Source organism: Trichechus manatus, unplaced genomic scaffold (assembly GCF_000243295.1).
Source record: "Trichechus manatus latirostris isolate Lorelei unplaced genomic scaffold, TriManLat1.0 scaffold00058, whole genome shotgun sequence".
NCBI lineage: Eukaryota > Metazoa > Chordata > Mammalia > Sirenia > Trichechidae > Trichechus > Trichechus manatus.
The window spans coordinates 7658863-7686693 of NW_004443994.1; the positions used below are offsets into that span (position 1 = coordinate 7658863).

Here is a 27831-nt window from a genome sequence, read left to right on the forward strand (position 1 = left end):
AATCAAGTTGTTTAAAAGCAGTGTTAAAGAGAAAAGCTTAAGACAGAGAAAAAAAGATACACAGAGAAACAAAGATAAACAACATATCAGATTTCTCACTGAAAACAATGTAAAAGAAAAGCCAATAAGCAACAGCATTAGAGTATTGAAGGAAAAGGAAAAAATAAAAAACCTGCCAGCCTAGAATTCTATATCCAGAGAAAATATCTTTAAAAAACACAAATGAAATAAACACTTTCTCAGACATACAAAAGCTAAAAGAATACATCACCAGCAACTCCACCTCGCATGAAATGTTAAAGGAAGTCCTTCAGGTAGAAGGAAAATGATACAAATGGAATTTGGATCTAAGAAAGGAGAGCATCAGAAATAGTAATTACATGGATAAATAAGAGATTTTTTCTATTTCAATTTTTTAAAAAGATAATTGACTGTTAAAGCAAAAATAATAATGTAGCATGAGATTTATAACATACACAAAAGTAAAATATATGACAACAATAGTATAAAAGATTGGAAAGGAGAAACAAAAGTATATTATTCTAAGATTTTTATACTGCACATGAAGTAGTAGAAGTTCCCTTGAAGGTAGAGTGTGAAAAGCCAAAGATGTATACTATGAACCCTAAAGCAATCACTAAAAAGCACAGAATTATAGTTAATAATCCATCAAAGAAAATAAAATAGATACATAAGCAAATATTCAATTAAGTCAAAAGAAGGCAGAAAAGAACAAAAATGGAGCAAAGAACAGTAGAAAACAAATAAGAAGGTAATTGATTTAAACATAATCATACCAATTATCACACTAAATGTAAAAGGTCTATTTTCCTCAAAACCTCAAAAATATGTTAAGTGAAACAAGTGAGTCACAAAAGACCACATATTTTATGACTCCATTTGTATGAAATGTCCATAGTAGGCAAATCCATACAGACATAAAGGTAAATAAGTGCTTGCCAGGGGTTGGGAGAAGGGTGAAATGGGGAGACCTAATGAGTACAGGGTTTCTTTTTGGGATGATGAAAATGTCTGGGGTGATGAAAATGTCTGGGGAGATGAAACTGGAAAGTGATGATGGTTACACAACTTTGTAAATATATTAAAAACCACTGAATTTTATGGTTTGTGAATAAATTAAAAATAAAAATATGATAAAATACAAAAAAGAGAATCTGAAGTAATAGTGAACTACATTTTTTTTATTGGATTCACCCCTGCAAGATTATACTTCCCCTCCCACTCATATAATGTTCTACCATGTGATTTGCTTTGGCCATAAAATGTAAGTGAAAATTATGTGTACCACTCCTAGCAGATGTGTTTTAAGGAGTTTCCACTGTACCTCTTACCCTCTGTCATGAATCCAGTATGTCCTAGATAGGGGTCCTGGATTGAAGAGATGTGGACCAAAAACTTACCCAACTTACAGCTTAAGATGAAAATGAATCTTAGCAAGAAATAAACCTTTGTCGTTACAATGAATGGATGAAAGAGAGGGAGAGAGAGAAAATGGTCTACATACCCCAATTAAAAGGCAAAGATTGTATAAAAAGCAGGAGTCCCTGAGTGGTACAAACGGTTAAGCACTGGGCTAGTGACTGGTTCGAATCGCCAAGAAAGTCCTGGCAATCTGCTTCCAAAAGGTCACAGCCATAAAAATCCTATGGAGCACAGTTCTACTCTGACAAACAGTTCTACATGCCAAACTACAACAAACACTGACTCAATGGCAAAATTGCTTTATTGATTGGTAAAAAAAACAAGACACAACTATATGTTCCCAACAGATGAACTTTAAAGATAAAGGAAAAATACAGTTTAAAAGTAAAAGGGTAAAAAATCTAAACATTATCCAAAAAAAGCTACAGTAGCTATATTAATATGTGACAAAGTAGATTTCCAAGGAAAGAATATAACCAGAAATAAAGAAGATCATTTAACGAGAGGACATCACATCCTAAATGTTTATAGACCTAATGACAGAACTTCAAATTACATGAAGCAAAGACCGATAGAATTTAAAAGAAATGGACAAATCCACAATTACAGCTGAAGGTTTCAATAGCTTCTCTCAATAACTGATAGAACAAGCAAACAGAAAATCACTAAACATAGCAGATTTAAACTACAGTATCAACCAACTTGAACCAATTGACTTTATAGAACATTGTATGTCACTTTGAGGACTAAGGTAAGTCTAACCCCAGCCACGGTCTTTTCAATCGCCTCATATGCAAAAGCTGACAATGAAAGACAGAAGAACCAACACACTCGAATTATGGTGTCAGCAAAGAATATTAAATATACCGTCGACTGCCAAAAGAACAAACAAACCAGTCTTAGAATAAACACAACCAGAATGCTCCTTAGAAGCAAGGATGGCTAGACTTCGGCTCACTTACTTTGGACAATTGCTAGAAAAGGACATCTTGTTTGGTAAAGTAGAGGGTCAGTGAAAACAAGGGAAAATCTCAATGAGATAGAATGACACAATAGCCACAACAATGAACTCAAACATACTAACAATCATGAAGATGGCACAGGACTGGGAAACACTTCGTTCTGTTATATATTAAGGTCGCCATGATTCAAACTTCAATGTAATTTAGTATATTATCAACTAAAAAAGAAAAACCATATGATCATTTCAACAGACACACAAAAAAGCATTTGACAAAATCAGCATCTATTTCTTTTAAAAACTCTCAGTAAATAGGAACAAAAAGGAACTGCCTCAACCTGATAAAAGGTATCTGCAAAAACCTATACAGGTTACCCCTGCTATCTGAAAGTAGAGTGTTCCTATGAAAGCTTTCATAAGCCAAAATGGCATAAAGCATGGAAGCAGTTGCCATTAATTTAATGAGAAAAACTGAGCATTCCCAGACCCAAAAAATAACCTACCAAATCACATAAAATAACACATACAACCCTTATAAGCTCTCTTGGGCTTTTCTGATACCTTCGGACACATCTTACTAATGGATGCACAAAATAAATCAGGATAAAGCATAGGTGCTCCCAGACACAGTCCAAAGCTATGGGAGCTTGACGCTGAGATTCTAAGTGTAGTTCCCAGGGAAGGAGGTTGGCCACACCACTTGTGCTGCTCAGGTTCCATGCTGCCTCCTTAATAGCTTGCTGCAAAACATGCTGAATGCTATTTCCATTTTTCAACTTTTTCATAGAAGTAAAAATCCTCCTCAGATTTTTTTCAGTTAGCAAAAACAGGTACTAACACAGGTCTTTTGTAAAAGTGAAATGGCATAAAGCGAGCTTTCAAAAAGCAGGGGATACCTGTAGTTGGTATCATACTTAATGCTTTCTGCCTAAAGTCAGGAATACAACAAAGATACCAGTTCAACACTTCTATTCAAATTTATATTGCATGTACTAGCCAGTGCAATAAGACAAGAAAAAGAGATAAAATGCATCCAGATTGGAAAGTAAGAAGTAAAAGTGCCTTTAATCACAAATGACATGATCATCTAAACAGGAAATCTAATAGAATAGATAAAAAATCCCTACCAGAACAATAAGTGAATTTAGCAAGTTTACAGGATACGTGATCAATTTTATTTCTATATGCTAGCAATGAACAATCAAAAATTAAATTCACGAAAACAATACCATGCACAATAGTATCCAAAAATATGAAATACTTAGGGATAAATCTGATGAAAGAAGTGATCATTGGAAAGTACAAAACTGTTGCAAGAAATTAAAGACTTAAGTAATTGAGAAATATATTGTGTTCACGGGTTGGAAGATTCAATGTTGTTTAGGATTTAATGTAATCCCAATCAAAATCCCAAAAGGCATTTCTGTAGAAAACCTTTTCACAAATGATACAGTGGAAAAGGACAGTCTTTCCAACAAGTGCTGCTGGAACAATTAGATATCCATATTCAGAAAATGAACTTTGCTCTATATCCTGTACCATATATAAAATTAACTCAAAATGGATCATAGACCTAAACATAAAACTTAAAATTATAAAGCCTCTAGAAGAAAATACAGGAGAGAACTTGTGTTCTAAAAGCACAATCCATAAAAGAATAATTTGAAACTGGGCTTCAAAATTTAAAACTTCTGCTCTTTGAAAGACACAAAAGAGTCTGTGAGAAAATTTTTTTAAATCACAAGTCCTTTGGGATGAAGGACTTGTATCTCAAGTATTGAAAGAACTCTTAAAACTCAATAATAAGAAAGCAAACAACCCAAATTTTTTAAATAGGCAAAAATTTTGAAGACATCTTGTGATGGTTAAGATTATGCGTCAACTTGGCTAGGCCATGATTCTCAGTGTTTATATGTGATCACTCCCATGATGGGATCTGCTGTGAGTAGTCAATCAGTTAAAAGGTATCTTCCTTGCAGGTGTGGCCTACATCCAAATATAAGCAGATGTTCTGGCTTTTTGCTCTCTCTGGATCCTGCAGCTGCCTCCTGTTCGTCGGACCTCTGGCTCTTGGGACTTGAGCTATCAGTTTATCTGCCGATCTTGGAATTCGTCCAGCTTCACCGCCTGTGAGCAGGAGCCCTGCTCTCTGACCTGCTGATCTTGGGTTCACCAGCTCCTGCAGCTGCATGAACCAAGAGAAGCCTTGCAGTCTTGCCTGCCAATCTTGGGATTCGTTGATCTTCACAGCCTGTGATAAAGAGCCCTGCTCTCCAACCTGCCAATCTTGGGTTCGCCAGCCCCTGCAGCTACATGAATCGGGAGAAGCCTCTACTCAGACTGGACTCGGGACATTCCAGCCTCTACAATCGTGTGAGCTGTTTCCTTGATATAAATCTCTCTATATATGTATTTATATGCTTTACTGGCTTTGGTTCTCTAGAGAACCCAGCCTAAGACACACCTCATCAAAAAAGATATACAGATTGCCAATAAGCACATAAAAAGATATTCAACACCATTAGGGAAATGCAAATTAAAACCACAATGAGATACCACTACCTATTAAAACAACTAAAATTAAAAAGATTGACCATACCTACTGTTGATGAGGATGTAGAGGAACTGCAAATTTCATACACTGCTAGTGGGAATGTGAAAAAGCAGAGCCCTTTTGGACAACAATTTGACAGTTAAATGTACTCCTATCATTTCTTGGTTATGGCTCAACAGAAATGAAAGCATACATCCATACAAAGGCTTACACAGAAATGTTCATAGCATTTCATAGAAACAGATGAATGGATAAACTGGTATAGCCATACAATGGATATAAAAAAGAATAAACAAAAAGGAATGAACTACTGACACATGCTGAATGAAATACCGACACAGATGAATCTCAAAATAATTATGCTGAGTAAAATTATCCATACAGAAAAGAGTACATACTGTATGATTCCATTTCCAAAAATTATTCCTAGCGAAGTAATCTACAGAGACGGAAAGCCAATCAATGATTGTCTGGAGACAGATACGTAAGGTGTAGGAAGGATAATGAATGTGTTCATTTTCTCGATTCCGGTGATAATTTCAAGGTGTATACATATGCCAAAACTTGTCAAAGTATACACTTGAACTATGATTAGTTTTTTAGATATCAATTTAAATCAATAAAACAGTTTAAAAAACTATCTCTGTTATTACTCTTAAAGCCCGTGGCTTTATAGATCTTTACTAAGCACAAGAGTGCTCTCCCCATATATTCTTTCGTAGCTGATGCCATAAATGGCTTCTGATGATAACACAGGGAGGTGGCACACAGGGTCCAGAGTACACATTCCTAGTAGAGTAAACAACTATTCTATTTCAATCCCATTATGAAAAGAAGATACTTTGCCTTTATAGATCAATTTATGAAAGATTTTCCACTCTAAACCAAAATCAGATATCCATCCTGATTAAATTATTTTACACCTTAGCCAAAGGGTCTATTTAGAGAGTTTAAAATAAAAATGATAGTTTTATTTGCCTTAAAAAAAAATAGCTAAAATTCAAGAAGGATTTAGACAATTCACTAAATTAAGAAAACAAACCTCTAAAGCTATCTGAGCCAGAAGAAAATTTTAGTCTAAGACCAACCCCCACACCACACACACACCAAAAAAGACTTGAATACTTCTGTTTAGTAATTGTGGTAAACAAAGAGCCAAAAACAAGAACATTCTTAATATCAATAAATATTTAAAGTTCTGACCATAGCATTTATACTTACAACATATATGAACGACTGAGTTTATATAATAATTGGAAAGAGAAAAGCCAAGCATCCTCACTTACCTATTTTGTTCCTCCAGTTTAGCCAGGAGTTCTAAGTCGTCTGGACTCAACTGTGATGGAGAAGATGGGGAAAGGGCTGGCGTTGATAGTGTGGTAGATGAGGATGTAGTATGTAATGAAGCAGATGGACTTGCCACCTGACTGGCCATCTGACTGACTGTGTGCGATACTGTGTTCTTCACCCATGTGAGAGTAGAACTCAGCTTTTCTGCAACCTTGTCTGACGCCACCTAAGGATAAAAATTAAAATTGCACATATTTTATTTTAGTTGTACTACATTTATTACCAAGGACTTGAGAATCCTGTTAAGTTTTACCTAACAGCCACAATCAGAATATTCTCTTCTTCCAAGTTAAAAAAGGTAAAACTCTGTTTTAGCAGCAGTTACCTAACATGCAGCTTGTGGAAACTGTTTATTTCAGTTCTGCATTATGAACAAACTAGAACAAGTTTTCCAAACTACAGGATGAAACCCATTGGTGGGTGATAAAATCAATTTAATCAGTAATATCAGCATTTTTTTAAATGAAATATAAAGAATAGAAAATATCAGAGTAAGGATTAGTTATTTTATGTCCAATTTTTGCTTCAGTTACATACATACATATTAAAAATATGCACAAGTATGCATATGTATGGGTATACTGAGTTGTGATGTAAGACGTATTATTTTATTGGGGTTGTAGTCAAAAACATTTCAAAGCTAAGGAATTAAAACATGTCCATTAGATGACTAGGACAGGGAAGTCCTGTAACATGGCTAACAACTGAACAAAAACCAGGTGTGTTTAGTATAAACAAGATGTAATGAGACCCTTAATATCTCTCTTCAAACCACTAAGGTGTTTTTTTATAGAAGAGGAACTACTTCCAGAGGAACAAAAATATAATAAATGGACTAAGGTAACAGAGTCCGAGTGATTCAAGGTAGAATTTTCAAATAGTTGGAGCTGTTCTACCAGAAAGAGTAGTAGTACATTCCCTACCGACGGCAATTATAACAGCCAAATGTCAAGAGTTACTCCAGGATGAGTTTCTGTTTTAGGTGGGCAACTAGGACAAGAAAAACCTTTAAGACCTTTAAGGCCCTTCCCAACTCTAAGATTCAATCAATTATACATATGTCCACATATTCCCCCACAAATCATGCCATACTCTTAAGCAGATATGTACACAATGAATTCAGCTGAAAGAGAAAACATACATAAATAATATTCACAAGGCATTACACTTCAGTAATGGAAAAACAATGTGAACAGTAACCATAACCGAATGCCTATGCAAAACTAAACATTTTTAATAATGTGAGTTTACAAAAAAAGGTATAACAAGTTTTTTAAGGGAGCCTGGGTGGCACAAGCGGTTTATGATCAGCTGCTAAACTAAAGGTTGGTGGTTTGAACCCACCAACTGACTCCACAGAAAAAAGGTCTGGAGAACTGTTCCATAAAGATAACAGACAAGAAAACTGTATGGAGTGGTTCTACTCTGTAACACACGGGGTCGCCACAAGTCAGGGGCCAACTCAACGGTATCTAACGACAACAATACTTCTTAAAAATTATCATAAGAAGAGCTTTTTGTGAAGTGCTTAGACATGTAAAGGCTATAAATAAACTATGAAGTGCTTTTACGTACTTTTAGAAGATCTTAAATTTTATGCAATAAGTAAATTGGTAAAGCACCATAAATTATTTTCTGAATCAACATATCCTCAGCTAACCTTGGTTTAAACATCACAGTTCATACACGCCCCCCCGCCACAAACACACACAAATTAACACACTAATACATACACCCAAATAAAAATACTATCCAGACTTCTGGTAGCAGATGCTAACCTCTCATGGGTTGTCCAACGCTTTCCTCCTCACCTCAGTAAATACATGGCTCTTTATCCCTCTGCCCCTGCTTTGTTGACCTCAACCAGGCGGATTTGATGTAGAGAAAGAATAAAATGGAAAAGGAATTCTAAGGACATAGTTAAGTCACTACACATGAGGAAGGAACTTGTAAAGAGACAAGAATTCAATTACAAGTGCTGAATAAGGGCAAGATACTCCTTCGCTTTTTCATTTTCAGTAACTTCTCCCTTTTAGATCTTCTTTTGGGAATAGTATTACAGAAGGGACCAGGGGGCTCTTATTGTTGAGGGAAGAGGCACAAACCCCAAGAAAGACAAACAGGATGAAGTATGGGGCCCAAAGAAAGGAAGCATCAAGCAAGTCATTTAGGCCTGCTTCCAGGCAAAAGAAGTCCTTTTTACCAGCTCACAGACCACCACTGTACATCAGGGCAAAAGACTAGACACAGGCACCAAAGAATAATTTCAACAAAATTTTCTTTGTGCCAGAAAATGGTCGGAGCCCTGTGGGCAGCAACATAGCCTAGTGTCATTTGTTATGCAGTTGATCTTCCCTACAGAGATAGAACTACAAACTCAGTTGTGAAGAGAACACCAATTTACATCCTAAAAGCACACTATAATATTTAAAAACAGAAAATCTAAACTGTAAAATTTTATAGAAAAATGTTATATTTTACTAATACCAACCATTAAATTTAAATACACTTACAACTTTCAAGAATTAACACTTCACATTTCTAATATATAAAAGTCTCCTAAAAAAAAAAACAAAAACAAAAAACAACAAACCAAACCTGTTGTGGTCAAGTTGATTCCAACTCCTAGCGATCCTATAGGACAGAGGAGAACTGTCCCATAAGGTTTCCAAGGAGTGGATGATGGATTCGAACTGCTGACCTTTTGGTCTGCGGACAAACGCTTAACTTCTGTGCCACCAGGGCCCCAAAAATCCCCTATTCAATTTAGTTGCTGCAAAGCAAAGAACATCACTTATTTAATTTATTAAAACACATGTATCATACCCCTTCTGCACAGTGTTGCAATAGGCTTCCATCGAAAGAGTTTGAGATAACCAGGAGCACAATTCTGACAACCTTTCAACCTTGCTGAAATGTGACTCAGTGATGTTAAAAACAATCCATCTTCAGACTTTAAATTCTTAAATATAGCTGGAATGTTTAATTGCCACTGCACCTGAATAAAGTTTAATGCTCATGGTTCTAGAAATTCCACAAGACTAAATTATTTTTTATATATCATCATGTCCTATTTGTCTTTTAACTCTATTCTTCCAAACTTCTACCCTGCTGCCTCTGAACTTCTTCTTCTCATCCTGTGGTTAAGTTGAGGCCATGAAGACATAATAAATCTGTCAATACAACTATGTCACAAAGTTCCTGTCTACCTCATAGAGGTGTTACACATCTATTTTTGAAAGTGAACATACTCTGAAAAGGTTAAAACCATCATTAAAATGGCTTAGTAATCAGACACAAAAGGCCACATATGTATGATTTCATTCATATGAAATGTCCAGAATAGGCAAATTATAGAGATAGAAAGTAGATTAGTGGTTGCCAGGGGATAGAGAGAGGGGGGATAGGGAGTGACTGCTAAAGGGTACAGGGTTTCTTTTTGAGGTGATGAAAATGTTCTCGAATTAGAGTGTGGTGATGGTTGTACAGCTTGTGAATATACTAAATGCCACTGAGTTATACACTTTAAGGGGTGAATCTCAGCATATATGAATTATATCTCAATTTTAAAAAGGCTTAGTAACAGCAGATATTACTACAATGTTTGAATAGGCTCTCCCATTAGAAACATTAATGGCTATTACATCACTTCATATTTTATTAAAACTTACAAGGATGCTTTTGACTCTCAAAAAAGGACTATTTTTAAAGATTCCAATCTAACACCCAAAATCACGGGGAGAAAAAGCCACAGCTATGATTACTTCCTAAATCATATTGTGACGTTGGATCCCATTCCTAGGGCATGATGTTCCCTCTGGGTCAAGGGCATTTTGTGGCTGAAGAGGCAGCATGAGTATGAGTTCCTGTGCTATGACAGGGAGTCAAAAGCCCACTAGGTCTTCACATGTCAAAAGTCAAATTCCTAAAGTATTGGCACTACACATTTCACAGTATAAACATTTTAGTTGCATACTGGTATGGATTGAACTGTGTTCCCCAAAAATGTGTGTCAACTTGGCTAGGCCATAATTCCCAGTACTGTGTGATTATTCACCATTTTACCATTTGATGTGATTTTCCTATGTGTGGTAAATCCTACCTCTAAAGCTGACATTCATGAGGCACTGCCAGTCACATCTCGTTTTCCTTCCTTAGATGAACAGACCAACAGCAGCACACAGGTCATGATCTTGGCTTCATTTTTTACTGGGCTCACTTCTGAGTGTCAGACATACATACAAACATCTAATCAACTAATATTTACTGAGCATTTACTTTGCATAAGTCATTACGCAAAGCATGGGTAATTGTTCCAGTTGAAGACAGTCCCTTTCCCTGTCATTATTCCTGTATTTCATATATCCCTGTGGTAAAGTACCTAAAATAGTACTTCCGTGACTCCCTATACCCTTGTCTTACTTTATTTTTCTTCAAAACATAATGTAAGGTAGTGATGACTGCTATTTATCCTTCGGCATATTTATTGTTTGGCAGGCTTGGACTTACTACTGAGAGCTAGTATATCAGTTTCCACATGGTATGATTTTGGGGACTTTGAAGTGAAATTCTGACCATCCTTCTGTGCTTAGATTAAGCTCTACATTAGATGTTTAACTCCACTGTATAGAAGGAGCCCTGGTGGCACAATGGTTAAGTGCTCCGCTGTTAACCGAAAGGTTTGAACCCACCAGTGGCTCCATGGGAGAAAGACCTGGTGATGTGGTAGTCTGTTTCCATAAAGATTACATCCTGGGAAATCCTATGGAGCAGTTCTATTCTGTCCTATAGGGTCACTCTGAGTTGGAATTGACTCCATGCACACAACAGCAACAACAACCACTATGTGGTACTACAGAGGTGAAAGAAACAAAGTTTCAAAGAGGAGGGTGGAAAAGATCACTAAACACTTTCTGAGCATTTAAGTTGTGTTAGGCACTGTTCTAAGCACGTTATATGTATGAACTGATTTAACTGTCAAAACGCTATCAAGTAAGTATCACTATTTTCCCTGTTCACAATCGAGGAAATGATAACACAGAGAAGTTAAACAACTTGCAGAAGGTCAAAAAGTTAATAAGTATCAAATGTAGGCAGTTTGGCTTAAGATTCTTTGCTCTTAACCACTATCAAGAGTGAGTAAGACCAAATATTTGCAATGGATATGGTCACTAATGACCATTGAAGAAATAAAGAAATAATCAAAAACGAAAACTCATTACTATGGAGTTGATTCCAATTCAAAGTGACCCTACAGGACAGAGCAGAACTGCCACATGGGATTTCCAAGATTATAATCTTTACCATAACAGACTGCCATATCTTTCTCTTGCAGAGCAGCTGGTGGGTTTGAACTGCTGGCCTTTCGGTTAGCAGCCAAGAGATTTACCACTGCACCACGATGGCTCCTTTTTATAAAGAAACAGAAGTTGCAAAATATTCCCATTCCTACCACCATGACCTTTATTCTTGTTACTTGCTGGCTCAGACTGAATCTTGAAAGCTGTAGCTTCCAGAAGGTTGGAGAGGTTGGAGCTTCTAGAAGGTTGGAAGCTTACTTTCCAACAGGCCTTCAAACAGACACTAACTTCACTTGATTTTATACCTAGTACAATTCAGATAACTGATCTGTTAGGTTATTTTTTGTCATTGTTAAATTAGATTGTTTTATAATATCAAGGCTGATTCACCAGTTCAGCATTTTATTTTTTCAGGGCTTTTCAAATCACTTAATATTATCACATCTAATGCTCACTTACAATTCTATTAGGTAGGTAATATGTGGCTTTTACAGATAAGGAATTTAACACTAAAAGAGTGTAGAAGACTTAACACTTTCACGCCTGGAATTAGTAGTGTCTTCTCTCTCTCTTTTTTTTTTTTTGGCTTAGCTTGGTTAGAGATTTGTCAATTTTACTGATCTTTTCAAAGAACCAGCTTCTGGTTTTGTTGATTTTTTGTTTTCCTGTTTTCAATTTCTCTGATTTCTGCTCTAATTTTTTTTTATTCTGCTTGCTTTAGGTCTGTACTGCTCTTCTTTCTCTAGTTTCCTAAAGCAGAACTTTAGATTACTAATTTTACATCTTTTTTTCTATTCTAATACATGCATTGAAATGCTATAAATTTTCCTCTAATTGCTGCTTTCACTGTTTATCCCAAAAATTTTGATAAATTATATTTTCATTTACTTCAAAATACTTTTAAATTTCTCTCAAGATTCTGTCGTCTTATGTGTTATTTATAAGTGTGTTGTTTAAGCTCCAAATATTTTGAGATTTTCCAACTATCTTTGGGAAACCCTGGTGGCGTAGTGGTTAAGTGCTACGACTGCTAACCAAAAGGTCAGCAGTTCGAATCTAACAGGCGCTCCTTGGAAACTCTATGGGGCAGTTCTACTCTGTCCTATAGGGTTGCTATGAGTCGGAATCGACTCGATGGCAACGGGTTTGGAATTTTTTTTCCTTTTACTGATTTCTAATTTAATTCCACTGTGGTCTGAGACCATACTTTCTATGATTTCTACTCTTTCAAATTTGTTAAGGTGTATTTTATTGCCCAGAATGTGGGTCTATTTTGGTGAATGCTCCATATGAACTTAAGAAGAATGTGTTTTCTGCTGTTGTTGGATTAAGTATTCTAAAAGGTTGATTAAATCCAGTTGATTGACGGTGCTGTTCAGTTCAGCTATAGCTGTACTAAAAATCTTCTGCCCGTTGTATCTATAAATTACCGAAAGAGAGGTGTTGAAGTCTCTAACTATAATAGTGGGTTTGTCTATTTCCCTTTGCAGTTCTATCAGTTTTTACGTCACAGACTATTAAGTCTTCTTGGGGAATAGAACCCTTTATCTTTATGTAAAAAAAAAAAAAAAAAAAATGCATTGTCATCGAGTCAATTCCAACACACAGTGACCCTATAGGACAGAGGAGAACCACTCCATAGGGTTTCCAAGGCTGTAATCTTTATGGAAGCAGACTGCCACATGTTTCTCCAGAGAAGCGGCTGGTAGGTTTGAACTTCTGACCTTTCAGTTAGCAGCCAAGTGCTTACTCACGGCAGCACAAGGGCTCCTTTAAGTAAAGCCCTTCTGTATCTCTGATAATTCTTCTTCTGAAGTTTGCTTTGTCTAAAATAAATATAATTTCTCTAGCTTTCTTTTATTATTGTTAGCATGATAAATCTTTCCCTACCCCTTTATTTTTAATTCTTTCTGTATTTTTATATTTAAAGTGGGGGTTTTGTAGACAATATACAAATTGGGTCTTTTTTTTAATCCACTCTGTCAGTGTCTGTATTGTAATTAGTGTATTTGTGTATTTAGACCATTCCCATTTAAGTGATTATTGGTATCACTGGATTAATAGCTACCACATAATAGACAATAATGTACTGTAACTCTTCTTTATGCACTGTGCATTTGTTCTTCATTGAGTTTTTTAACTTCCCCTCTTTTTCTGCCTTCTCTGGTTTTAATTCAGCATTTTATATTAATTCCATTTGTTCTCTTAGCATATCAATTACATTTCTTTAAAAAAAATAATTTAGTGCTTACCCAAAAGTTTGCAATGTACATTCACAACTATTCTAAGTCCCACATTGCTTCATGGATAGTGCAAGTACCTTATAACAGACTATTTCCCAATTCCGCCCTCATATCCCTTATCTCATTGTTGTCATTCATTTCACTTATCCATAAGCTATAATCACCCAATACACTGTTGCTATTATTAATTTGAACAGTTATCTCTATGCTCACAAATTTGGTAACTTAGATGAAACAGACTAACTTGTTGAAAGACAAATCTACCCGAACTCACAAAAGGAGAAATAAACAACCTGAATAGGCCTATAACTATTAAAGAAACTGAATCAATAATTAATAATCTTCCAAAAAAGAAAGCACCAGGTACAGATGGTTTAAGAAAAAAAAGTAATAATACCAATTCACCACAATCTATTCCAGAACACAGAAGCAGAGGGAACAGTTTCTATACCATTCTATGAGGCAAGCATTACCCTAACACCAAAATCAGATAAAGACATCACAAGAAAGAAAAACTACAGACCAACATCCATCATGTACATAAATGTAAAAATCCTCAACAAAATATTAGCCAACTGAATCCAACAATGTATAAGAAGAATTATACACCACTACCAAGTGGGATTTACTCCAGGTATTCAAGGCTAATTCAACATTTGAAAATCAATTAATATAATCTATCACACATCAACAGGCTAAAGAAGAGTGCTTAACCACTGCACCACCAGGGCTCCTTAAGTATCAATCTAGAACAGGCAAAATCATATAGAGACAAAGTAGATTTGTGGTTTACCGGGGCGAGGGGATGAAAGAGTGGGAGTTATTGCTTAATGGATGCAGAGTTTCTGTTTGGGGCAATAAAAACATTTTGAAAATAGATAGCATTGATGGTCGTGCAACACTGTGAATGTACTTAATGCCAATGAATTGTACACTTTAAAATGGTAAAAAAGGGCATCCAAATTGGAAAAGAAGAAGTGAAACTATCCCTACTTAGAAATAATATGATCCTATACCGAGAGAACCCCAAAGATTCCACAAGAAAACTACTAGAACTAATATATTCAGTAGAGTAGCAGGATACAAGATCAACATACAAAAATCAGCTGTATTCCTGTACAACAACAAAGAGAACTTCGAAAAGTAAATCAGGAAAACAAAACCATTTATAACAGCCCCTAAAAAGATTTTTTAAAAACAGGAATAAATATAACCAGGGACGTACAAGACCTATAAAAAGAAAACAACAGGGTATCTAAAAACCTAACTTTGATAAAATACCTCTTCTGCTCAAAAGTGACTCCCATCCAACTCAGACTTTATTATGACCTAAAAGCTCCTACATGATCACATGAACTACCCACCCCAGTATCTCTCTAACCTCGTATTCTACTACTATTCCCCTCATCAATCTGCTCAAACTGCACTGGTCTCCTCCTTGCCGCTCTTCAAATGCAGGAGGCATGTTCCTACCTCAGAGCCCTTACATTAACAACTCCAACAAAACAAAAGAAGACAAGTACAAAACCCTACTGAAAGAAACCAAAAGACACCTACATAAATGGAATTATGGCGTTATGAAGAATGCTGAATACACAATGGACTGCCAAAAGAATGAACAAGTCTGCCTTGGAAAAAGTACAGCCAGAATGCTCCTTAGAGGCAAGGATAGTGAGACTTCATCTCACATATTTTGGACATGTTATCACAAGGGACCAGTCCCTGGAGAAGGACATCATGCTTGATAAAGTACAGGACCAATGAAAGAGAGGAAGACCCTCAATGAGATGGACTGACACAGAGGGTGCAACAAGGATCTCAGGCATAACAAAGATTGTGAGGATGGTGAAGAATCCAGCAGCATTTTGTTCTGTTTACAAAGGGTCGCTATGAGTCAGAACCGACTCAATGGCACATAACAACAACAGTAACACCTATGGTCAGCTGATCTTCGACAAAGGACCAAAGTCCATTAAATGGGAAAAAGACAGTCTTTTTAATAACTGGTGCTGGCAAAACTGGATGTTCACTTTGAGACGACGTTAAGGAACCCCCAGGGCTCCAAAGAGGAGAGTTTGAAAAATTCAGTGTCCTAAGACATCTTTTATTTACCATTCTGTCGTATTGGCAAGATGCCCTCTGTCTTAGTCATCTAGTGCTGCTCAAACAGAAATACAAGTGGATGTCTTTAACACAGAGAAGTTTATTCTCTCACAGTCCAGTAGGCTACAAGTCCAAATTCAGGACGTCAACTCCAGGAGAAGGCTTTCTCTCTGTCAGCTCTGGAGAAGGTCCTTGTGATGCATCAGTCTTCCTTTGGTCTGGGAGCTTCTATGCGCAGGAACCTCAGGTCCAAAGGATGCACTCTGCTCCCAGCACTGCTTTCTTGGTGGTATGAGGTTCTCATGTGTCTGTTTGCTTCTCTCTTTTATATCTCAAGAGAGATTGGATTAAGACACTATCTAATCTTGTAAAACTCATCAGTATAACCTCATCACAGTGACAGAATTTACAACACATAAGGAGATCACATATAACCTCACCATAGTGATAGAGTTTACAACACATAAGGAAATCACATCAGAATACACAATCATACAATACTGCAAATCATGACCCAGCGACACTGACAGATATTTTTGGGGGACACAATTGAATCCATGACATCCTCCATACTCAAAATTAGTTATTAGATTGCAGGACCTCCTCCACAACAGCAACACAGTTTCTATGTTAAAATGTCAAGGTAGCATCATAATGAATGAAAAGTCTCATGCCAATTCCAGATGACTGAAGTTTATTCAATTAAAACCTCATGGCGGTGCAGTGGCTAAGCGCTCCATTGCTCATCGAAAGGTCGATGGTTCGAACCCACCAGCCACTCCACACGAGAAAGATGTGGTAGTCTGCTTCTGTAAAGATTACAGCCTTGGAAACCCTATGGGCAGTTCTACTCTGTCCTATAGGGTCACTGTGGGTTGGAATCCACTCAATGGCAATGCGTTTGGGATGTTTCAATGCTTTGTTTTCTTAAGCACCGTATGCAAAGTATAACTTAACTTTTTAGTAACTGTGGGCATTCCTTTTGAGTGACAACTATTGGTTTGTGTATGAATATCATGTGCAACCTGAAACTGTTTTCCCATACTCTAAATGAGCCCACATTTAGCGCCTAATTGGGTGTTTTTAATTGTTCTGTATCTATCACTATCAGAGATCAGATGTCAATTCTGCTTTCAGTGTTCTTGTTTCTAACGGTCGTCCCCAGCCCTTTAATCTGTTCTTTCTAATCAGCTATAAATTTGTTAAATCAAAATTGTTACCATTGTACCTAAAGTAACAATAAATACGTTCTGAATGAAGAATAGAGACATTTTCCTCATAGTAAAATGAATGTCCTCTAGTACAATTTAAAAAAAAAACAAACTGGATGTCCATCTGTAAAAAAATGAAACAAGACACCATACAGAAAAACAAACTCAAAATGGATCAAAGACCTAAATATAAAACCTAAAACAATAAAGATCATGGAAGAAAAAAATACGGACAACACTAGGGGCCCTCATACATGGCACAAATACAATAAAAACCATAATTAACAATGCACAAACACCAGAAAATAAACTAGATAACTGGGAGCTCCTAAAAATTTACAATGTATGCTCATCAAAACACTTCACCATAAGAGTAAAAAGAGAACCTACAGACTGGGAGAAAAATTTTTGGCTACGACATATCCAACAATGGTCTATTCTCTACAATCTATAGAATACTTCAACACGTCAACAACAAAAAGACAAATAATCTAATTTAAAAAATGGGTAAAGGATATGAACAGACACTTCACCAAAGAAGACATTCAGGTGGCTAACAGACACATGATGAAATACTCGCGATCATTAGCCATTACAGAAATGCAAATCAAAACTACAGTGAGATACCATCTCATCCCAACGTTACTGGCACTAAAAAAAAAAAAAAAAAGAAAGAAAGTCACAAATGTTGGAGAGGTTCTGGGGAGACTGGAATTCTTATGCACTGCTGGTGAGAATGTAAAATGGTACAACCACTACAGAAAACAATATGGCTCCTCCTTAAAAAGCTAGAAAGGAAATACCATACAATCTAGCAACCCCACTCCTACGAATATATCCTAGAGAAATAAGATCATCACACAAATAGACACGTGCACACCCATGTTCACTGCATTATTCATAACAGCAAAAACACGGAAACAATTTAAGTATCCGTCAACAAATTATGGTACATATGCACAATGTAATACTACACAACAATAAAAAACAATGATGAATCCACGAATCATCTCACAACATGGACAACTCTGGAGGACATCAGGCTGAGTGAAACACGTCAATCACAGAAGGACAAATATTGTATGAGACCTCTACTGTAAAAACTCACGAAAAGGTCTACACACAGAAAAAAACAATCTTTGATGGTTATGAGGTGGGGGGGTGGGGAGGGGACTTCATTAATTAGATAGTAGACAAGTGTTAACTTTGGTGAAGGGAAAGACAACACACAATATAGGGGAAGTCAGCCCAAGTCGGCCAAGGCAAAATCACAGAAGGTTCTTAGATACATCCAAACACCTTGAGGGACTAACTTAGTGGGGCTGAGTATGGGGGACCATGGTCTCGGGGGACATTTAGGTCAACTGGCACAAAATGGTTCATGAAGAAAATTTTCTACATTCTACTTTAGTGAGCAGCGTCAGGGGTCCTAAAACCTTGCGAGCAGCCATCTAAGCTATATCTACTGGTCCCAGCACGTTTGGAGCAAAGGAGAATGAAGAAAACCAAAGACACAAGGAAAATAACAGTCCAAAGGATGAATGGACCACATGAACCACAGCTTCCACTTGCCTGAGAAAAGAAGAAATAGATGGTGCCTGGCTATCACCACCAACCACTCTGACTGGGATCGCATTAGAGGGTCCCAGGCAGAGCTGGAGAAAAATGTAGAACAAAATTCAAATTCACAAAAAAAGACCAGACTTACTGGTCTGACGGTGACTGGAGGAACTCCCCCCAACACTATGGTCCCCAGACACCCTGCTAACTCAGAACTGAAGTCACTCCCGAAGTTTACCTTTCAGCCAAAGATTAGACAGGCCTATAAAACAAACAACATACATGAGGAATATGCTTCTTAGTTCATCAAGAATTTGAGACCAAATGGGCAACACATGCCCAAAAGCAAAGATGAAAAGGCAGGAAGGGGCAGGAAATCTAAACAAATGGACATGGAGAACCCAGGGTGGAAGCGAAAATGGAGGGTGCTGACCCATTGCAGGAATTGCAACCAATGTCACAAAACAATTTGTGCTTAAAATTTTTGAATGAAAAACTAATTTGCGCTATAAACTTTCACCCAAAACACAATTAAAAAAAAATTTTTACACATATTTTTTCTAATCAGGAAATTACAGCAAATTATGAATATAAAATATCAGTAAAGACATGGCACCAAATTTGTTTTTTATGGGGTTTATTTCTGAAGAGACAGAAGACAGAAAAAGTTGAGGAAGAAACACCTTTTTAAATACGTGGGATATACTATGAGGAGATACAAAGATAGTATGCTTAGAAAATATGAATAAACATCAGAACCAGAAAATTACATTAAAAATGTATCTATACCTTTATGCTCCAGAGGACTGAGAAAGTTGACATTTAATTAAGCTAGGAAACCTTATCATTGATTTGTGGCTCAGAGTCAAGTGCATATAAACCTTGAATACAAAGTTAACCACACCGTAACTTTTTCGTGCTAAAGCAATGCCAAGAAATAAGATCTTCATGTTAGCCTTTTGTTCAACAAGTACGTTGTTTTCTTGAAATCAGAATCTTGGTTTTTTTTTAAGTAATATAGGAAAATTAAGTTGAAGACTTAATTGTAAATATTAATATTTTTACTAGGATAACAGGCTAAAATAAAGTAGAAATATTTCAGTAAAGATACCCAAAAGAGCTTAGTTCAAAGCTATAAGCAGTTTCTAATTAAAAGATGACATTTTAAAAAATTCCCCAAAATATATAAAACACTGAAAAAATTGAAGGGAGAAGTAGACAATTCTACAATAACAGTTAAAAACTTCAAAACACCACTTTCAATAATGAATAGAACATCTAGAAAGATCAATAAAGAAACAGAGGATCTGAAAACACTATAAACCATCTAGACGTAATAGACATATATAGAACACTCTACCCAACAATGGCACAATATACATTCTTTCCAGTGTACATGAGTCATTCTCCAGGATACACCATATGCTAGGTCACAAAGGAAGTCTCAATACATTTTAAAAGATTAAAATCATACAAAGTATCTTCTCTGGCAACAATGGAATGAAATAGGAGAAAAACTGGAAAATACACAAGTATGTGGAAATTAAACAATATACCATTAAACAACCAATGGGTCAAGGAAGAAATCAGAAAATACCTAGAGCCAAAGGAAAATAAACACACAACATACCAAAACTTATAGAATGCAGTGAAGTCAGAGGGAAATTTATAGTAGTAAATGCCTACATTAATAAAGAATAAAGATCTCAAATCAATAACCTACTTTATAACTCAAAGAGCTAAAAAGAAGAGCAAACTAAGTCCAAAGCCACCAGAAGGAAGGAAATAACAAAGAGCAGAGCAGAAATAAATGAAACTGAGGACAGAAAGACAATAGAAAGAATCAATAAAAATGGAAGTTGGTTTTAAAAAATCAATAAAATCAACAAACTCTTAGCTAGACAAAGAAAAAGAGAGAAAAGATGTAAATATCTAAAATTAGAAATCAAAGCGGAGACCTCACAAGTGACTCTACAGAAATAAAAAGAATTATAAGAGAATACTATGAAAAATTATATACCAATAAATTAGTTAACTTAAACGGACAAATTCCTAGAAACACATAAACTTCCTACATTGACCCAAGAAAAAATAGAAGATCTCAACAGACCCATAACAAGTGAAGAGACTGAACCAGTAATCAAAAACTTCTCAACAAATAAAAGTCCTGGACCAGATGGCTTCACTGGGGAATTCTACCAAAGAATTGTAAAGTGGCTGAAATCTTGCTTAAACTTTTCCAAGAGTAAAAGAGAAGGGAACACTTCCTAACTCATTCTATGAGGCTAGCATTACCCTAATACCAAAGACACCACAAGAAAACTACAATGTCCCTTACAAACATAGATGCAAAAATCCTCAACAAAATAACTAGGAAACCAAATCCAACACCATACTTAAAGGATTATACAAGATGATCAAGTGGGACTTACCCAGGAACATAAAAGTGGTTGAACATTAGAAAATCAACCAATATAATACACCACATTAACAGAACAAAGGAAAAATTCATGTGATTATCTCAACTGATGCAGAAAAAGCATTTGGCAAAATTCATGCTAAAAACACACAACAAGCTAGGAATAGAAGGGAAATTCCTCAATATGATAAAGGGAATTTATAAAAAACCCACAGCTAACATCATATTAAATGGAGAAAGACTGACAGCTTTCCTCTTATGATCAGGAACAAGACAAGGATACCTGCTCTCACCACCGTTATTTAACATTGTACTAGCAGTCCTAGCCAGAACAATTAGACAAGGGAAAAAAAAAGTATCCAAACTGGAAAGGAGGAAGTAAAATTATTCCTCTTCACAGATGATATATTTCTATATACAGAAAACTCAAAAGATTCTACAAGAAAGGTTTATTTATTAGAGCTAATAAACTAGACAAGTGGCAGAGTACAAAGTCGACACCCAAAAATTAGCTGAGTTTTTATACATCAGCAATGAACATTTTGAAAAGGAAAGTATGAAAATAATGCCATTTACAAATAGCATCTAAAAGAATAAAATACTTAGGAATAAATTAACTAGGAAGGTGAAAGACTTTTACACTGAAAACTATAAAACATTACTAAAAGAAGTTAAAGAAGACTTAAATAAATGGAAAGATAACCCATGTTCATGGATTGAATTTACAAAACTTCCATATGACTTCAGTAAGATGTCAACACTACCCAAAACAATCTATAGATTCAATGCAATCCTATCAAAATTTCAACAGCCTTCTTTGCAAAAAGGGAAAAGTCAATCCTCAAATTCATATGGAATGACAAGTGGCCCTGAGTAGCCAAAGCAAACTTTAGAAAGAAGAACAAAGTAGGAAAATTCACACTCGGTTTCAAAACCTACTACAAAACTACAGAAATCTAAACTTCCTGGTATTGGTAAAATGACAGATACACAAACCAATGGAATAGAATTCAGAGTCCAGAAATAAACTCATACATCTATGGTTATAGGTTTTCGACAAAAATGCTAGGTTCATTCAATGGAGAAAGAAGGGTGTCTTTAATAAATGGTCCTAAATGTGAGATCTAAAACCATAGAACTTTTAGAAGAAAACACCGGGGTAATGCTTCAGGACCTAATTTTTTAAGAATAGATTCTTAAATAGGACACCAAAAGCATGAGCAGCAAAACACAAAATACACAATTTTGACTAAATCAAAATTAAAATATACAGAATACATAAAGAACTCCTACAACTTACCAACAAAAAGACAAATAACCAAATCAATAAAATGGGCAAAGGCCTTGAATAGACATTTCCCCAAAGAGGCTATACAAATGGCCAAGAAGCAAATGAAAAGATGTTAAACGTCATTAGTCGTAAGAGAGATGCAAATCAAAACCACAAAGATAACACTTGAGCCCCGTTAGAATGACTATGATCAAAAACACGGAAAGTAACAGGTGCTGGCGAAGATGTGGAGAAATTGGAACCCTCATCCATTGGAGGTGGGAATGAAAAATGGTACAGCTGCTGTGGAAAACAATTTGGCAATTCCTTAAAAATTTAAACACAGAACTTCCATATGGCCCAGCAATCCCAATCCTAGGTATATACTCAAAAGAACGGAAAGCAGGAACACAAACAGAAATTGTACAACAATGTTCATTGTAGCCCTATTCACAATAGCCAAAAGGCAGAAACAACTGAAATGCCTATCAATAGATGAATGAATAAGCAAAATGTGGTGTACACATACAATGAAATACTATTAAGCCATAAAGAGAAATGAATTCGTGATATATACTAGAACATGGATGAACCTTGAAAACATTATGCTGAATGAAATAAATGATTCACAAAAGGACAAATATTGTATCATCCCACTTATACGAAATAGGTAAATATATAGATAGAGACCAAAGTTTATGAGTGAGTGGGAGAGAGAGATGAAAGGGGAGTCACTGCTTAGGGGACACTGAGTTTCTGTTAATGGTGATGGAATAATTTGGAAAATAGTGGTGACAGCTGCATGTCTTAAGCTGGGTTCTCTAGAGAAGCAAAACCAGTAAAGCACATAAATAAAGATTTATATCGAGGAAATGGCTAATGCAGTTGTAGAGGCTGGAACGTCCCAAGTCCGTGTGTCAGGACAGAGGCTTCTGCTGATGCGTGTAGCCACAGGGTCTAGCGAACCCAAAATCAGCAAGTCAGAGAGCAGGGCTCTTGTTCACAGGCTGTGCAGATCAATGAATCCCAAAGATGAGCAGGCAAGATCACAGGTAAGCTGCTAGCTCAAGTCCAAAGAACCGGAGATCAGATGAACAGGAGTCAGCTGCAGGATCCAGAATGAGCAAAAGCCCACAAGCCTTGCCAGAATATCCACTTATATTCAATGTAGGCCACATGCCCAAGGAAACTGCCTTTCAACTGACTGGCTACTCACAGCAGATCCCATCATGGAGGTGATCACATAATATCAAATCTCATCATGGAAGTGATCACATCATCATACAACTATCAATCTCTGAGAATAATGGCCCAGTCAAGTTGATACACAACCTTAACCATTACACTGCATAACCTAATGAACATAATCAATGTCACTGAATTTGTATATGTAAAAGTTGTTGTATTGGCAAATATTTTCTTATACATTTTTTGTTACAATAAAAAAATATGTATCTAGAACTTTTTAAAAATTAGGTCACGGTCATAAGAAATGAAGTACTGATACATGCTATAACATGAATGGACCTGGAAACATTCTGCTAAGTGAAAAAAGCCATTCACAAAAGATCAGATATTATAACTTCATTTATATGAAATGTCCAGAATAGGCAAATCTACAGGAAAGAAAGTAGGTTAGCGGTTGCTTAGGGCTGGGGAGGCTGGAAGAATGGAGTGTGGGAGAGGGTGATAGCTGAAGGGTATAGGGTTTCATTTTGAGGTGATAAAAACATTTTAAAATTGACTATGGTGGTGGTGGCACGTACCTGTGAACATACTAAAAACCACTGAACTGTATATGTTAAATGGGTGAATTTTATGGGATGCAAATTATATCTTGAGATAGTTGTTTAAAAACATCAAGTCTCCATAAAACAACAAAGCACAGATGATGCAACAGTAACAACCCTACTCATCTCTAATTGAGTATCTAGCATATTCCTCTCTTTCATGTTTTTTTCCAACATTCTTCCTCAAATATGCATACTAATTCATGTTCATATAACTGCTCTTAAAGTGGCCCTTACTTAAAAAGCTCAATCAGGCCATCAAAACTGACAAAGACGAAAGATAAGCTCACAATCCAAAAATATAATCCACACAGGAAACAAGACTTAATAAATAACAGCAGAAACAAGTACAGAATTAGATCCTCAAGCATTTCATTTACTGGAATTATCATATATAGAATATGAAATAGGTACTTCTAAAATGCATATTTTAAAAAATACAATTTTAAAAATGAGCAAGGAAAGGATACTCATAAAGATCAGGTAGATACTTAAAGTAACCAAATGGAACTTCTGGAAATAAAGTTAATTTACCAAAAGAAAAAAACTTTTTTTTTTTAAAAAGACCAGACTTACTGGTCTGACAGAGACTCAAGAAACCCCAAGAGTATGTCCCCTGGACACCCTTTTAGCTCAGTAATGAAGTCACTCCTTAGGTTCACCCTTCAGCCAAAGATTACACAGGCACATAAAATGAGACTAAAGGGGCACACCAGCCCAGGGGCAAGGACAAGAAGGCAGGAGAGGACAGGAAAGCTGGTAATAAGGAACCCAAAGTGGAGAAGGGGAGAGTGTTGACATGTTGTGAAGTTGGTAACCAATGTCACAAAACAATATGTGTACTAATTGTTTAACATGAAGCTAGTATGTTCTGTAAACCTTCATCTAAAGTATAATTTTTTAAAAAATGTCTATAAAGTGCAAAAAAAAAAAAAATTTTTTTTTAATAGGTTAGGACTGGGGAGGATGGAAATTTAAGATATTGCCCTCCATTGTCTTTTAGCTTCCAGTATCCCTGTTGAAGAGTCTGAAACCATTCTAATTTTATTAATAAATCCATTTTCCCTTCACCTCTAGGAACTCTCTATCTTCTCTGTATTCCCTTAAGTGGTGAGAATTCACAATGAAATGCCCTGGCACAAATTTTTTTCAACTATTGTGCTTAGCACTGATGAGTCTTTTTAACTTAGAAACTTGTGTTCTTCAGATCTGGCAAGTTCCCCTGATTTATTTCTTTGATAAAATCCTCCCCTATATTTTCTCCCTTCACTTTCTTAAACTCTTATTATTCAGCCATTATACTTCCTGGACTAATCTTCTAATTTTACCTTTCCTTCCAATTGTCCAAATCTAATGACCACTTTCCATAAATCCTCATTTCACATAACCTCATTTGATACTGTTGTAAAGCAGGACTGCTTAGTGGTTGAGCACTTGGGCTTCGTTAGAGACTTGGGTTCAATCCCAGTTCCTCGGCTTACTAGTCATATCGAGGCTGGGCTTTTTATATATAAAATGGGGATAATAATAATAAAGTGTACACAAAGCATTTAGCATAGTACCTGGCACTCAATAAATACAGCTATTTTCGTACTGTTTCTTTCTTCTTTTTTCCCCTTATTTTCCTCCCATGGCTTTTATGATAACATGCCCTTAGGATTTTCCTCCTGCTTCTCAGGAACCTTCTTTGTTGGACTCTTTCTATGCTTTACTGGATGTTGTCCTCCATGGAGCCACCTTTGGACACTTCCTTTTTCACTCTATATATGCTGGATCAAGTACAAACTCTGTACCTAGGTTATATCTAACCCACCTCCAGCACTTCCTAGCTAAGTGATCTTGGGCAATTAATTTAGTTGCTTGATGCCTCAATCTCCCTTCTGAAAAAGTGGGTTTAATAACATGCCTACCTTATATGGTTTTTAAAAAATATTAAATATATACATATGTATATATGGAGCACTGGTGGCAGAGTGGTTAAGAGCTCAGGCTGCTAACCAAAAGGTCAGCAGTTCAAATCCACCAGCCGCTCCTTGGAAATGCTCCTTGGAAACCCTATGGGGCAGTTCTATTCTGTCCTATAAGGTTGCTATAAGTCGGAATCAACTCAATGGCAACAGGTTTAGTTTTTTTTTTGGTTATATATTACTTAGAACACTGACTGGCATAGTAGGCACTCAAATGTTTATTATTACTATTATTTCTACTGTCTCTGCTTCTACTACTACTACTACAACTACTACAGCATACAAAGCTCATGATATGCTCCCTATCTCCTAAGCGTATTTAGAGGTTTAAACCAACTACACATATCTACAATGCTTTTGGAATTTCCATTCCACCATCTTTGACAAGTTTGCAAAGAAAGAATTATCATCATTCTCCAGACCTCTAATGCCATTAATGGGCTCACCATCAATATGTTAAACTATTTAGTTAACCTTTGTTTTTTTTTTATATACAAATGTTTAGCTGTGAAATACTGAAGAAAAACATCAATTTAAACTGATCTTTTTGACAAGCATTCTATTCCCATAGAGATAATCTGTTAAAGAATTTCATTCTTAACTTGAGCAAGAGTGATACCTAAATACTGACCAATTGAGTTGTATTCTGATAGCCTCAGCACATTCAGGAATGGTCAAGAAAAAAGACATAGCCAAAACTAAAGTGAACAGAGTTCATTTACAAGTATTTCAGCACCTGTTATTTTTAAGGTCTGATACTTCTAAAAATAAATACCCTAACCACCCCTACAAAAAAAAATAAAAGCTATAGAAAATAACTCCTAGAAGAAAGAAATAAAGGTGATGCTTTTTGAAAAAGTTATTTACGCTTAGGAGGCAGTGAGTTTGTGTTAATGGGGGAGGAACAACTCAGAGATGGAGAGTGACAATGGTTGCACAACTTGAAGAATGTAATCAATGTCACTGAATTGTCCACGTAGAAACTGTTGAATTAGTTTGCTGTGTATATTCTCAACAACAACAAGATACATAAATAAAATTTTTTTAAGTTATTTACAATATAGGACAATCCTCAAAAACTCCTAGGTCACAATACATGTAATACTGTGTCAAACTACCAGATACAGAGTTTGAAGAACACATTTGAAATTCAGGCTAAATTCATAGATTACACTTTATTCATTGCATCTTAATTTCCAAAGAACACATGACCAATTTCTTTAGCCTCTCTACATATAAATAACAATAGTACAGCTCTTTAGAGTTTATCAGAGACTGGTGGCTGCTAACCAAAAGGTCGCCAGTTCAAATCCACCAGCTGATCCTTGGAAACCCTATGGGGCAGTTCTACTCTACCCTATAGGGTTGCTATGAATCAGAATCGATTCCATGGCAACGGGTTTTTGGTTTTAGAGTTTATAAAATGTTTTCAAATGTTTGACCGTTACAACAGACCTGAGAAGAAAGTATCTCAATAATATTCATTCAACAAGTATTTATTTAGACCCTACTCTGAAAGAGCACTTTACTGGGTGCTGAATATAGTCATAAACAAAATAGACATGTTCCCTCCCCTCTTGAACTAGTTAAGAAGGCCAGACAAATAATGAAGAAATGAATGAAGGGAAGGATACATGGCATGGGGGCAACAAGCTGGGAG

General features: G+C 36.0%; 1 protein-coding gene across 3 annotated transcripts in view; it reads right to left on the minus strand.

Annotated features, from left to right (window-relative positions):
* Positions 1-27831, minus strand: part of EVI5 (ecotropic viral integration site 5) — a 286322-nt gene that overhangs the window by 191749 nt on the left and 66742 nt on the right. For 2 of the 3 annotated variants that reach the window (XM_023733439.1, XM_023733437.1), the window contains exon 2: positions 6245-6474. In XM_023733439.1, coding sequence (XP_023589207.1) covers positions 6245-6393 — 149 coding nt within the window. In that variant the 5' untranslated portion in view covers positions 6394-6474. Of the gene's footprint in view, positions 1-6244; positions 6476-27831 lie in introns of those variants that run through there. The other variant, XM_023733438.1, reaches the window with a different exon arrangement.